The following is a 15,458-nucleotide window of genomic DNA, read 5'->3' as shown; positions in this document are numbered from 1 at the left end:
AAATTTTACATTGCGTCCCCCTTTCTTCACTTGGTTCTGTTTTACTGAAAAATTAAATTGAAATCAAAGTAAACTCAGAAAGATATCACGGCAAAGAATATAGAAACTCATAAGAATAAGGCATTTAGCCCTTTGTTCATGCTATATCTTCAACAGAACCATGCCTGATCATCTAAATGTGATATTCCTGTTTGTGCATTCTCCCCCATATCCTACATTAAGGAAGAATTACAGAGGAGTCACCCACATTTTGCACATACAGGTAACGGAAATTCACCCTGACACAATTTACTACCCAAAAAGTTGAGTTATGGCATAAAAGTCGCTCTCATAAAATTTGTGGGAAAGGTAAACAACATTTATTTATTTTTTAAACTCTTATTTCTTGATGCAAATGCAGAAGACTCAATTTTGTCTTATGGAAAATCATGAAATGGACATTTGAGAACACAATTCTTGCCCCTTGTAGCTCAAGCTTTGCCTTAAAGTCAGATAATTTACTGTAATTACATAGGAGCAAAATTATAAGTAAGGTAGTGAGCAATAAATAACCCTAGAACTTCTGGAATCTTGTATCTGAATTATTAATTAAATAATTAATATTTTCCATGTTCAAACAGGACATGATGTCATGCAACCACTGATCATGAGTAGGCGGGGCAGCACCATCCAGGGATGAAGGGATACACCCAACAAGTCAGGTTCTAAACATTGCAAGAAACAAACTGAGCCAATACCATAGATGGCTTACAACAGATATGGTTAGTCCTGATACAAACAGAAAATGCAAGTTACCCAAGTTTGTGGAATTTATTATCGAGTTTGGGAGGCAGCAATGTCCACAAACAGAAGGTAGAGACTAGTTCTCAAACACATCCTTGTACTTCTCTTGACACCATACTTTCTCCACCACCAAATATCAGGCTATTGTCTCCAAATCCCAGCCACAATTTATCAGAAGATATTCCCTCCTTGCTTCCAGCCCTGTTGTCTCCCAGTTCTATTACTTCAGGAAGATGCATTCTTCAGCATTCTCTAACTCCAACAAATTTCTTTATTCCTACCATCATACCATCTTTTTCCCCTTGATCCAGTGAAATCCCATTTACATCTGTAACATTTCTGATGCCCTCCAACACTAGATTCATTTCTAATTCTCTCATCAAGCTAATCTTTCCCATGGAGGTACAATCCTGCCACACCATGATGATCTAAGGGCCATTTGATTTTTCTTTGAACAGATGCCAACTAGTCATCCTCCATCAATGCACTCATTCTGAATGAATTTCTTTTCACACTGAACAACATTCTCCTTCAACTTTATTCACTCTCTTCAGCTCAAAACTACAGGAACTATAATTATAAGAACCATAGGCCCATGGGATATGCTTCTACACTGTCCATTTCAATGTGTATTCAGGACACCTGTCTCATCACTGGAATCTCCCTCGCCCCCATCGACATAATCTACCGGGATCATTGTCTGAAGAGGGCGCACAAAATCATTGAGGATCTCTTCCACCCTGCACACAGCATCTTTCAACTAGTCCCATTGTGGAAGAGATATAGGAATATCAGAGCTAGGCCCCACCAGGCTGAGAAACAACTTCTTCCCAAGGGCTGAATGACCAAAGACTCTCATTTGTGCAAAACAATATTTACACATTTATTTTTATAGATAAAATACTTGTCCTGCCTATGTAATATTTGTCTATATATGTGTTATGTCTGTCATATTTTGCACTGAGGATTAGAGAATGCTGTTTTGACAGGTTATACTTATACAATCAGATGACAATAAACTTGACTTGACTTTTTCCGATGTATCAGTGAATATATTGGTGCTGCTTCCTGCATTCAAAAAGAAAACTTGAAAGTAACGGGTGCTAACCAACTTACCAATATTTTCACAGATATCTTCAACATTTCACTTCAGCAGGGTATGGTACTCACCTGTTTCAATAGGCGTCAATCATACTGGTGCCCAAGAAGTGTATAGTAACCTGCCTTAATGATTATCGACCAGTAGCACTTAAATCAACAGTGATGAGATGTTTTGAAAGGCTGGTGTTGAAGCATATCAGTTCCTGTCTGAGCAGCGACATGGATATGGATATGTTCCAGTTCGCCTATTGCAGCAACAGATGGATGCCATCTCATTGTCTCTACAAAGCCCCTGGAACACCTGGACAATAAAGATCCATTCAACAGGATGCTCTTTATCGACTACATTTCGGTATTTAATACTATCACCCCTTCAAAACTGATCAGCAAACTCAAAGACCTGGGACTCAATACCCTGCTGTGTAATTGGATCATGGATCTCCTCAACTCCAAACCACAATCTGTGAGGAATGGTAAGAACATCTCCTCCACAATCTCCATCAGTACCAGAGCACCACAGGGCTGCGTTCTTAGCCCCTGCTCTACTTGCTTTACATCTATGACTGTGTGGCTCGGTCGACAATATCCCCATCTACAAATGATACCACAGTAGTGGGTAGAAAGAAAAGTGATGAGTCACCATACAGGTTGGAGATTGAAAACTTGGCTGAATTGTGCACCAACAACAACCTTGCACTCAATGCAACTAAAACTAAGAAGCTGAATGTTGACTTCAGGAAGGGAAAGTCAGGTGTATACAATCCAGTAATCATTGGGGATCAGAGGTAGAGAGGAAGAGCAAATTTAAGTTCTTGGGAGTCACCATCTAGGAGGATATTTCCTGGATCCAACACATTTATGGCATCATGAAGTAAGCAAGTCAGTGCCTCTACTTCCTCTGGAGTTTGCAGAGGTTTGGTATGTCACCAGAAACCCTGGCAAATTTCTACAGATTTATGGTGGAAAGCCTATTGACTGGCTGTATCATGGTCTGGTATGGAGACACCAATACCTCTGAGCATAAAGCTCTCCAAAATGTAGTGGACACAGCCCCAGACATCACAGGTAAATCCCTCCCCACTATTAAGAACATTTATGGGGAACGCTGCTTTCGGAGAACAGCAGCAATTATCAAGGATCCACACCACACAGCACAGGCTCTGTTCTCGTTGCTGCCATGAGGAAAGAGGTATAGGCACTGGCATCACTAGGCGGGTAGGAGGAGTGCGGACCCCACCGGGTGACACCATCGGAGGGGGTGACACCAAAATGGCTGTCTATAAAATTTTTGTGCAGTGTTTCAGCAGAAATTTATTTTTATATAAAAATATCCCTGTAGTTAGTTATAACAACAAATAGTTTTTGTAAGCCCATCTTACACGTATCAATATACCTACAAGGCTAAAACTCTATGCTAATTTATTTTTTGAACCTTCTATGAGCTCCCCCACCCACCACTCAGCACCACCGCAGCTGCCACTACCTGTCCCGCACCCCCAATCAGCGCAGTTCTTCTGAAGTCCATAATCATCTCCTGAGTCTTGTCTGCATTTAGAGTCAAGTTTTTGTTTTCATACAAGCCTCCAACTTCCTCTCTGTAAGTTGCCTCATCATTGTTGCCAATGTGGCGAGAAGGGAGAATATCTTCATAGAATCATAGAACCCTATGAAACAGGCCTCTTCAACTCTTCTAGTCTGTGCCAAACCATTTTTTTTTCCTTGTCCCACTGGCCTGCATCAAGTCCATGGCCCTCCATATGTCTCCCATTCACGTACCTGTCCAAATTCTTCTTAAATGTTAAAATTTAGCCCATATTCACCATTTCAGCTGGCAGTTCATTCCACATTTCCATCACTCTCTGTGAGAAGAAGTTACCCTTATTTTTCCCCCTAAACTTTTCCACTTTCACCCTTAATCCATGTCCTCTGGTTTGTAACTCACCTACCCTCAGTGGAAAAAGTCTATCTACATTTAATCTGTCTATACCCCTCCTAATTTTAAATACTTTCATCAAATTTCCCCCTCATTTTACTACGCTCTCAGGAATAAAGTCCTAACCTGTTTAATCTTTCCCTGTAACTGAAGTTCAGGCAACATCCTAATAAATTTTATATGCACTCTTTTTTATCTTGTTGATATCTACTCTGTAGTTAGGTGACCAAAACTACATACATCAAATTTGGCCTCACCAATGTCTTAGACAACTTTACCATTACATCCCAACTTCTATACTCAATACTTAGATTCATAAAGGCCAATATACCAAATGGTCTCTTTACAATTCTTTCTACCTATGACACCACTTTCAGGGAATTATCTATCTGTATTCTTCTGAACAGTGCAAAGAATTTTTTTTCTCCTGGTCCACACCATCCTTCCCACCAACCATTGCATTCAACAGCTCATCCGTACACCAGCTTCAACGAGGTTTCATTATCAGATACATATTCCCCTCCATTCTTCTTTCAATATTTTGAAGGGGACATTCTCTTTGCAGCTCCCTACTCTATTGTTCTATTCACACTAACCAGTTCACTATTCATAAAACACTCAGTTTCTATACCTTTCCCTGAAATGTATATGTACACTCTGCCTTACTTCTATCCTTTCAACACAATAACAAGCAACACTTTTCTGTCCTTTTTCAGGTCTAAAATGAAGGAACTCATGTATATCTACTTTGAAATCTGTGTAATATATAATTTTACCAAATTAGGCTAAATAGGAGAGTAATTAACTGGGGAAGAGCTAATTATGAAGTGATTAGGCAGGAACTAAGGAATATCAATTGGAAAGAGATGTTCAAGGGGAAGAGCACAGAAGTAATGTGGAGGAAGTTACAGGACCAATTGACCTAGGTCCAGGACAGGTTTTTCCTATTAGGACAAGAAAAAAATGGTAGGAAAAGGGAACTGTGGATGGTGAAACAGATACAGCGACTTGTAGAGAGGAAGAAGCAAGCCTATGTTAGATATAGGAAGCAGGGAACAGATAGGGATCATGAGAAATATATAGAAGCCAGGAAGGAGCTTAAGAAGAAAATTAGGAGAGCTCGAAGGGGGCATAAAAAGCCCTTCGCAGGTAGGATTAAGGATATCCCCAAGGCATTCTATGCACATGTAAAAAATAGAAAGATGCTGGAAATGAAGGTAGGGCCACTATAAAATAAAAGAGGCAACATGTGCCTAGAAAGGGAGGAGGTAGGGGAGGTCCTGAATGAATACTTTGCTTCAGTATTTACAAGAGAAAAGGATCTTGATCAGGATGAAGTCAAAATAGAGCATGACTACGTGCTGGACAATGTGGTGATTATGGAAGAGGAAGTGTTAGATCTTCTAAATAACATCAACATTGATTAAGCCGATGAGATGTACCCTAGGTTGCTGTGGGCAGTAAGAGAAGAAATTACAGGAGCATTAGTTATGGTCCTTGAATCCGCTTTGACTACAGGGGAGGTGCTAGTGAATTGGAAAATAGCAAATGTAGTCCCTTTGCTTAAAAAAGGTAATAAGTTGAATTCTGGGAATTTGATGAGTCTCACATCAGTGGTGTGTTAACTATAGAAAAGGATTCTTAAGGATAGGATCCACCAGCATTTGGAGAGGTTATGGCAGCCCGCACAGCAGCACTGGCCCCAACAAGCAAACCGTTGGGTGAATGGCAAGGGCAGCTTAAAGGTCAGCCTTGCTGCACTGCCAACAGACAGGGACAGCGTGTGGGGAAGAAGCGCATTGTTATGCAGGAAAGTACCCATGCACAGGAAACCCACTTTTGTTATGCATGTTATGACATCAGCCAAGGGGGGCCATGGTGTGTGTGTGTGTGTGTGTGTGTGTGTGTGTATATGTGTGTGTGTGTGTGTGTGTGTGTGTGTGTGTGTGTGTGTGTGTGTGTGTGTGTGTGTGCGTGCGCGTGTCTTCTTTCAAGTAGCTTGCGGCTACGAGGTATAATTTAGTCAAGGATAGTCAACATGGTTTTGTAAAGGGAAGGTCCTGCCTCATGAGCCTAACTGAGTTCTTTGGAGAAGTGACAAAAGCAATTGATAAGGGTAGGGTGGTAGATGTGGTCTATATGGATTTCTGTAAGGCATTTGATAAGGTCCCTCATGAGAGACTCATCCAGAAGGTCAAGAGGCATGGGATCAGTGGAACCTTGGCTGTCTGGATAAAAACATTGGCTTGCAGGAAGTTGACAGAGAGTACTGGTGGAAGGGAGATAATCTGTATGGAGAGCAGTGACTAGTGGAGGGCCACAGGGATCAGTTCTCAGTCCCTTGCTTTTTGTGATTTTTATAAATGATCTAGATGATGATACAGAAGGTTGGGTGAGTAAGTTTGTGGATGACACAAAGATTGGAAAAATTGAAGACTGAGAGGATGGTTGTCAGAAGTTTCAAGACAACATAGACAGGATGCAGGTTGGGCAGAAAATTGGCAAATGGAGTTCAATCCAGACAAGTGTGAGGTGATGCATTTTGGCAGGACAAATCGAGATGTGTATCAGATTAAGGGAGAGAAATATAGGGAGACATTAGGGGTACAGGGTTAACAGTCAGTTAATTAAGAGCATGGATGAACAGAGGGATCTTGGGGTTCATGTCCATACATCCCTTAAGTTGATAGGATAGTTTAAAAAATGTTATGGGATTCTGGGCTTCATTAATAGGGGGACTGTGTCTAAGAGTAGAGAAGTCATGTGGCAGGTTTATAAGTCTCTGGTGAGATCACATTTGGAGTATTGTGTTCTGTTCTGGTCGCCTCATTATTGGAAGGATGTGGAGGCTATGGAAAGGGTGCAGAGGAGATTTACAAGGATTTTACCTTGTCTTGTGAGGCAAGGTTGGCCAAGCTGGGACTTTTCTCTTTGGAAAGTAGAAGAATGAGAGGGGACTTGATCAAGGTCTACAAAATTATGAGAAGCATAAATAGGTTGGACAGCCTATTTTCTGTTTCCTAGGGTGGGAATAACAACCACTAGAGGACACATGTATAAGATTAAGGGAGTGAGGTATAGGGGAGACATTAGGGGTAAGTTATTTTACACAGAGAATTGTTGAGTCCTGGAATACCTTGCCAGGAGTGATGGTAGAGCTGAAATATTAGGGGCCTTTAAAAGACTATTAGATAGACATATAGATGAAAGGAAAGTAGAGGGTTATAAGGTAGGGAGGATTTAGCACTTTTATGCAGTGTTAAGTAATCCCTATGCCATAGGTGCTCTGGGATTAGTAAGGCATTGCTTAAGGTGGTATGTGGGTGGAAAGAATAAGGTTGAAAACCATTGTTTTAATCAAACCTAATTGACTTGTTATGTGCATGGTTTCATCTTCTTCTTTGGCTTGGCTTCGCGGACGAAGATTTATGGAGGGGGTAAAAAGTCCACGTCAGCTGCAGGCTCGTTTGTGGCTGACAAGTCCGATGCGGGACAGGCAGACACGGTTGCAGCGGTTGCAGGGGAAAATTGGTTGGTTGGGGTTGGGTGTTGGGTTTTTCCTCCTTTGCCTTTTGTCAGTGAGGTGGGCTCTGCGGTCTTCTTCTAAGGAGGTTGCTGCCCGCCAAACTGTGAGGCGCCAAGATGCACGGTTTGAGGAGTTATCAGCCCACTGGTGGTGGTCAATGTGGCAGGCACCAAGAGATTTCTTTAGGCAGTCCTTGTACCTTTTCTTTGGTGCACCTCTGTCACGGTGGCCAGTGGAGAGCTCGCCATATAACACGATCTTGGGAAGGCGATGGTCCTCCATTCTGGAGACGTGACCCATCCAGCGCAGATGGATCTTCAGCAGCGTGGACTCGATGCTGTCGACCTCTGCCATCTCGAGTACTTCGACGTTAGGGATGAAAGCGTTCCAATGGATGTTGAGGATGGAGCGGAGACAACGCTGGTGGAAGCGTTCTAGGAGCCGTAGGTGGTGCCGGTAGAGGACCCATGATTCGGAGCCGAACAGGAGTGTGGGTATGACAACAGCTCTGTATACGCTTATCTTTGTGAGGTTTTTCAGTTGGTTGTTTTTCCAGACTCTTTTGTGTAGTCTTCCAAAGGCGCTATTTGCCTTGGCGAGTCTGTTGTCTATCTCATTGTCGATCCTTGCATCTGATGAAATGGTGCAGCCGAGATAGGTAAACTGGTTGACCGTTTTGAGTTTTGTGTGCCCGATGGAGATGTGGGGGGGCTGGTAGTCATGGTGGGGAGCTGGCTGATGGAGGACCTCAGTTTTCTTCAGGCTGACTTCCAGGCCAAACATTTTGGCAGTTTCCGCAAAGCAGGACGTCAAGCGCTGAAGAGCTGGCTCTGAATGGGCAACTAAAGCGGCATCGATGCCACTTTAGTTGCCCATTCAGAGCATGGTTTCATAACTCTAAAGGAAATGGGCCAATGACAATTTTTCTCAAGCAAAATATTTCAATAATAATTGAGTCTAGATCAGTGATTCTCAACCTTCCCTTCCCACTCACATACCACTTTAAGCCATCCCTTACTAATCACAGAGCACCGAGGGCATAGAGATTATTTAAGTGGTATGTGAGTGGAAAGAAAAAGGTTGAGAACCACTGTCCTAAAGAGCCACTTATATATAATTGCTTTGAATAAAACAGAAAAATGCTGGAAATGCTCAAGGACAAGCAGTGCCTGTGGAGAGGAAAATAGGGTTAATGCAACATATTGATTCCATTTCATCAGAATTGAAGTTCTGTCAGCATTTCTGATGAAACATCATCCATATGAAGTATTATTTTCCTTTTTCATAAGTGGTTCCTGACCGTTCAAGTGTTTGCAACATTCTTTTATTTCTGATTTCAGCAACTGCTTTTGGGAATTCTGCATCTGAAACTATCTCTACTGAGGGATTTGTTGGTCTTTAATTCCATTATTATCTTTCTTTTCTTCATAGATTTTGGTACATACCCATCCCTGATTCAGTGCAAGTTTTCTCAGGGGTAAATAGCTTTACAAATAATTTTCAGTTTTCAACATTCTCACCACTCTATTTTACCTAATGTAAACTCATTTTGTTGACATTCTCTGTACCCCATTTATAGCTTTAACAGTTTAGCTACCTTTTGAGTTTTCACTGCATTTCTCCCAGCCCTCGACATGCATGCTACTTGGTTTTGACATTTTTGAATATTCTTTCTTTTAGATTTCTATCCATAGACTCTCAGTGTCTCTAAAAGGACTCTCTTTTGCTTCTCTTTCTCTTCCTGAAAGGGTGCCGCTCAATACTATGGCAGGCAAAGAAAATTTTGTGTAATATTACATTTTCTGTATTATTCCTTGATGATAAAGGAAACTTGAAATCTTTGGCGTCCCTTTAGATTTTATTTGGCAAGTTTCTTATTCCTTGGCATTATAAATTAATTCTGTATTATAATTTACTTTTTTGGACATCTCCAACCAATTTTCATCATTTTACCCATTCATTTGCAGATTTGGTTTGTCACAAGTGGTTCTTGACCTTTTGAAGTTGTTTTGTGTTCTCCCACTGAAATATCTAATTGAACTCAATTATTTCATTGTCACTATATCACTGCTCATTTATTGGACCATTAATCATTATTCAATAATATATTTAATATGGCCAGGCCTGTTATTTCTTCTAGGATAAGCTGTTACTGAAAATTAGCCTTGATAAATGTTATATTTTTTACCTAAGCTAGTCTGCATCAACATTAAACAAAAAAACATTTTTTTACAAATGCTTGTATAACCATTGCAATCATTAAGAGATCTTAAAATAATTTGTAGTGCAAACAAGCAGATTGAGGAAGAAAAAAAATAACAGTTCATTTAATTATAAGGACACAAATTAGAACAAATGTGTCATTGTTTCTTTGCATCTTCCATTTCCCTTTTTCCTCACTATCCCTGATTCCTCCCAACCAAGTCTGCATTTTATGGACTTGGGCTTAAACATTTATACCCCTTAAAACTATATAGTTCCACTGTGCACAGCTTTCTTTTTCACTTATCCATTTCTTGTCTCCTCATTGTGGACTTCTCGATCAGCATATTTTCCAAAGTTTTAAAAATCCTGTGGGGATTAATTTATTTATTCTTATACTCATCACCTGCTCTCTTTGCATTTCTCTGTAAAACTTCACAAAATCTTTTAATGAATAGAATTTCGAGAATGGCTGAACAAACCCTCCTATACTTGCTTCCATTTCCATTCTATGCACCCTTCAGATAGCATTTGAACCAATTTCCTCCCTCTTAGCCATTCTTTTCCATTAAATGCTTTGTAAATTAATTTTTCTTTCAAACAGAGATAATTATGGCAGTTCTATTATGATCTATTAAGAGCAGCAGTTAGTGTAGCAGTAAGCGCAATGCTGTAACAGCGCCAGCAATCAGGACCGGGGTTTGCATCCCATACTGTCTTTAAGGAGTTTCTCCCCATGTCTGCATAGGTTTCCTCCAGGAGCTCTAGTAACCTCCCACCATTCAAAATGTACCAGGGGTTGTAGATTAATTGGGTGTAATTTGGTGGCAGAGACTCATGAGACAAAATTGCCTGTTACTCTGCAGTATATCTAAATTAACTAAATTCAAATTAAATTAAAAATTAAATTAATGAAATGTTCAGAATAAAACTGTTTCCTTAATAGGTTTATCTGTCAGTCAAGAGCTTCTTACCTTTTTTAAGTGCTTAAAAAAACTTTCACATCTCTATATTTTACAAGCAAATGTGGTCAGTATTTTAATTATAATTTTTTTAACTTTTCATTTCTGACCTAAATTCATATTCCTTACACCATTATCTAGCAATGTGTCATTCGTTACTTTGGCTCACTCACTCAATTATTCATCTATAATTCTCGTCTTGACCAAATTATATTTTCGGTTTAATATTAATTTTTGATTGCACACACGACACAACATCCTACTGTCAACCAGACTTTTAACAAATAAAAACCACTTTCCACCATTGTGTTCTACAACTTCAAAGATATTGTCGCACAATTCTTCCGTGGACTTAAATTATTTTTATTTTTTAATTTTTCGCTGTCTGTTGTGCTGCTCTGAAGGACCAGCTGACATCAGGCACTAAAGTAGAAATGGTATTAAAAGTCTATAAGCATTGATAGAACATTGCCATAAGCTGGAGTTACAGTGCGGTGTGCGACAAACTACTTTTAAGAGTTAGTGATTAATAAGGAACCCCTCCACCACCACCACCACCACCTTGGATACTGGCCTTTTGTGTTTTCAATTTTTTTATTTTTATCAACATTTGAATAGTTACTTTACCCCTTTTATTAAAATTAGGGAAGTCAGATTTTTGACAAGAAACTAAGACATTAAATCTTCATGTTTGACACATATTCTCAAATCATCATTTCTAAATACCCGTCCTGATGTGGCTGCAGCTCAGATTCATTTTCTTTTTGTCACTTAATAATCAAGAGCACTCAATCTACTTTCTTACACCACCAGCAAATTGTTCCTGTGGCCTCGGTGCACAGCATGTATACATTATGACAACAATAGTTCAACTGATAGCATTGTGAGCTCTGATTCAGCAAGCTTGTAGGTTCAAACAACCACATCCAAGTGCTTCGCGGAAAGATTGCTGGACTGTGGAGATGTGGTTTGACAGATGCTCCATTTGCCCTCACAGAATCTATAGCACCATCTGAAGAAAAGCAGGCAAATGTTCTTGGGTGTCCTGGCCAAAATCTATCTTTAAAACAGATAGACCCTGCTTAAAACAGATTATCTATTTTGTGATATTTCCCTGGGCAAACTTCAAAAATATATAATTGGTCATGAATGTGTTTCACACTCTTGAGTCTGTAGAAGTTTACCTTTCCTTTGCTAATAGATAGAAAGATCCCACATTCAACTTGCAATTTGTGCTGAGTTACTTGATGTTAGCTGCCCCAGTGATTGTTCACAGTTCCTCAATAATGAGGACAGGGGGAATAAACAGTGCAGGCTCCCTCATCTTGCTAGGATTTTGCATTTGACTCTCAAGTGGTCACAAAATGCAGCAACTCAAGTGAGGGGGGCCAAGAAGAAGGGTTCGAGATGTGGTGTCAGATTGTCCACAGAACCCATGGTCACTGCTTGCAAGAGGAGGAATTAGCAAACCAAAATTAAAATGGAAAGCCACCAATGGCAAAGTATTCACCAATTTATAAACTTTTCAATCTATATTAAAATGAAGCAATATATCAAACTATACCAAAATTAAACATATCAAACTATATTAAAATGTCTCTTCGTGGTCAGTGTTATTCAATCGATTCTTAATATTTATTAGGAAGTTCCATAATATTCATTGTGTTCAACATTTGGAGCCATAAGAGACTAAATGGCCAGAAATATTTTCCACAGGGGAGAGATATGTGACTTAAGAAGAGAGATTTCAAATGATTAGCAACATCACCAGATCTGTGTGCATGAACCAACACATTCACACACATGTTGCAGGTCTAGAGATGCACAAACAACTACATTTGGTCTCACCCTGATACAAGATCATATTGATTTTAAATTCGTTATCGATTGAAAATGACAGAAACACCACAAACAGTTGTGAAGGATCGACACTGGCAAATTATGAGAGCAAGCCACAGAAAGAAATGGGACATTGAAATAAAACATTTTATGAAGTGACTTAAAAGAGGACAAATAATTAAATAACCAGATGGCGCAGGGAGAGAATTCCAATGCATTGGCCAAAGTGGCTGAAGGATGTCTGCCAATAAATGTGTGATTAAAATTGAAGACTTGAGAAGGGCTGACAATCTCAAAGAGTTGTCAGACATAGAGGAAATTTCACCCGGGGGGGGTGGGGGTAAGTGAGTAATCTGAACAAACTCGCTCACACACACACACAAAAGGTGGAAGTAAAGAGCATTAAATCTCAACTGGATAACGATCAGGTTAAAAATTGAGATTTTCTGTCTAACCTGCACTTAGATCTTTTAAGACGCTCAAAAAAAAGTGTAAGACATTACATCAATATGAAAAGACTCTTTTCTGTCCAACGAACTACGGTGGAGGTGAAGAGTGGTCTTTCACTTTTTGTCCTCTGATTCATGTCATATGAGAGCAAATGATTTTGGAAATGAGACGGGCAACGTGAGGATTTCCCCCAATCCAGGCATTCATTGATAGAATAATAAACTATAATAGATTCAACATCCAAAATTAATTGAAGCAATATGTGACATGTCCACAACTCAGTAAATTAATCTGTACACATCTATATGACAAAGGACCACACTTACCAGCGCATAGACGCAGCTGAAGACCGAGCAGTACAGCAAGACCCCTAATCCACCAGAGATGGTGGCGGTTCTCATGTCGGACACCGGGCGATGTCACCCCAGCGCCGTGGTCTTCATCCAGTTCTCAACCCCCTGATTGATTGTCAGTCTCCTTCTTCACTCGCTGCACCTTCGGCTGGATCGGATCAACGAGTCCATGCTAATCAGACCACCCCCCCCCCCACCCCCCAAAAATAAAAGGGATCCAAAATAAAAAACACAGATTGAAACTCTCGCCAACTTTGTCTTCTTCAAGCCGCGCGGACGGGGCGAGGTGCCCGCTGTTTGTCACCGCTGTGGTTTGACTTTTCTCCGCACACTGGGTCACAGAGAGCGCGAGAGAAAAGAAATCAAAGCCACATGACGGAAGTCGGTTGTTGATTAACCCCACCGCTTCATCTTTCACTTTACTCCTCCCCGTTTGGATCCACCCGAGGCAAGTCTGTCACCCGGGGCCACGGGCTTCCTTCCCTGCTGTCCCATCCAGGCGCCTTTCAGCGCTTTCCCTGACCCATTTCCAGGATCTCTGTGAAGGGGGTGGGGGGGGGGGGGGGGGTGGAATATCCACCTCTAGCTTGTGAATATCGGCAATTTCGAGCTAACTTCAAGTCACTTCTGCCACTTTCGCATTAGTCTGCGCGACGTGGCCAGATCTCTTGCTCTAAATGACTGAGTAGGTGAAAATATTCCAAAGTAAATGTTCTATGGGAAAGAAAAGTTCCTTCATCTTTGCTGAGAGTCTTTAGATAGTTTCAGTCCAAGCTATGAATATGATTTCAGGCATTCCCACTTACCCTTATCCACTTATCCCTTTCTGTCAATTTGCTCAGCGCCGTGACTGGCCTGAAATTGACGAGATCATGGAGCAGCAGGCACTTCTCACTCTGATGTCCCTCCCCCCACCCCCCCAGCCCCCAGCCCCAGCCCCTGGCCCCCGGCCCCCAGCCCCAGTCCCCAGCCCCAGGCCCCCAGCCCCAGTCCCCGGCCCCCAACCCCCGGCCCCCAGCCCCCGGCCCCCAGCCCCAGTCCCCGGCCCCCAGCCCCAGCCCCCGGCCCCCAGCCCCAGCCCCCGGCCCCCAGCCCCAGTCCCCGGCCCCCAGCCCCAGTCCCCAGCCCCCAACCCCAGTCCCCGGCCCCCGGCCCCCAGCCCCAGCCCCCGGCCCCCAGCCCGCTTTCTTTTTTATCTGTTTGTGCTGGGCAGGTATCAGAGGGAGAAGTAAGAACAGAAAATAAAATCAGCGGACAACCTTCCTATTGTTGGCTTGTGATGAAAAAAAAGAGACGAAGGGAGGAACTGTTTTAAGTGTCGTGGGATTACTCCCTCCTTCAACGTGCAACGACCCCCAACCTCTCGCCACGAGATGGTTTCCTGATGCCTGCTGGAATCTGTTAAGGCTATTTTTCCTCTCTCTCTCTCGCACACACACACACACACACACACACACACACACACTTTAACGTCAGTCTAAGTTCCAAAACAAACAGCAGAAATTTGAGGGGGAAAAAAATCTGGGAATCATTACAGTATGTTCTACGATCTTGTTCATTCTTGGTTAACATATTTCATTGATAATGTTCTGTGAAGGATTGAAGAAAGTTTTTTTTTCTAAAAGGTATTTGGAATCATTAATTCCTGTCTAGTACCACTCCATGCCAGCTGTCAAGTATGAAGACTACATTGGACTACATTCTGACCTGCAACGATCATATGTGTCTGTTCCAGCCCGTGCACGAATACACTAAACACTATAGGTCAATGTCGTCAGAGAAATGTTCCAGTGCAAGGTCTTAATCAACAGAAGTCTGATTGAAGGAATGGGTCTTTATTGCTCTTGTCCACAATGCTATTTGACAATTAACCATTGCTTCTGTGAAGCACTTCTTGTCACTAAATGATGCTTTCCTTTTCTTTTTGTATCATCTTAAATATACTGCAGTCTTGAGGGTCACCTGCAAACACTGAACTGTCCACATAAAACTGAACACAGCTCATCTGATCTAAACTGCCATTACGTCACATTTGAAACATTTCTGAATGTCACAAACATCTTTTTTATTATTTTATTTAAATTTTTTCCACACATGTAATTAATTAACAATTATATGAAACAATAAGAATTTAAATTTAACGGTATTTCAATCATTATATGATGATTTTAACCCTTCCCCTTCCTTCCCGTATCCTCCCTCCCTAAACTCCCCACCTCCAAAAAATGTCTAAAAAGAATATATAGTAATATAAAGAAAAAGATAAAACTTTATGGATTGCTTGGATGATCGCCTTCCAACACACAGAA

The 15,458-nt window shown here is 41.2% G+C and overlaps 1 protein-coding gene across 2 annotated transcripts in view; it reads right to left on the bottom strand.

Annotated features, from left to right (window-relative positions):
* pth1r (parathyroid hormone 1 receptor) overlaps nt 1–13,335 on the bottom strand; it is a 162,775-nt gene extending 149,440 nt beyond the window's left edge. For both annotated transcript variants that reach the window (XM_069922121.1, XM_069922122.1), the window contains exon 1: nt 13,123–13,335. In XM_069922121.1, coding sequence (XP_069778222.1) covers nt 13,123–13,197 — 75 coding nt within the window. In that variant the 5' untranslated portion in view covers nt 13,198–13,335. The remainder of the gene's footprint in view (nt 1–13,122) is intronic.
* Between the last annotated feature and the right edge of the window lie 2,123 nt (nt 13,336–15,458).

The sequence above is a fragment of the Narcine bancroftii genome, chromosome 2 (genome assembly GCF_036971445.1).
Source record: "Narcine bancroftii isolate sNarBan1 chromosome 2, sNarBan1.hap1, whole genome shotgun sequence".
In the NCBI taxonomy this organism is placed as follows: domain Eukaryota; kingdom Metazoa; phylum Chordata; class Chondrichthyes; order Torpediniformes; family Narcinidae; genus Narcine; species Narcine bancroftii.
This window is presented reverse-complemented; position numbering and strand designations above follow the sequence as displayed.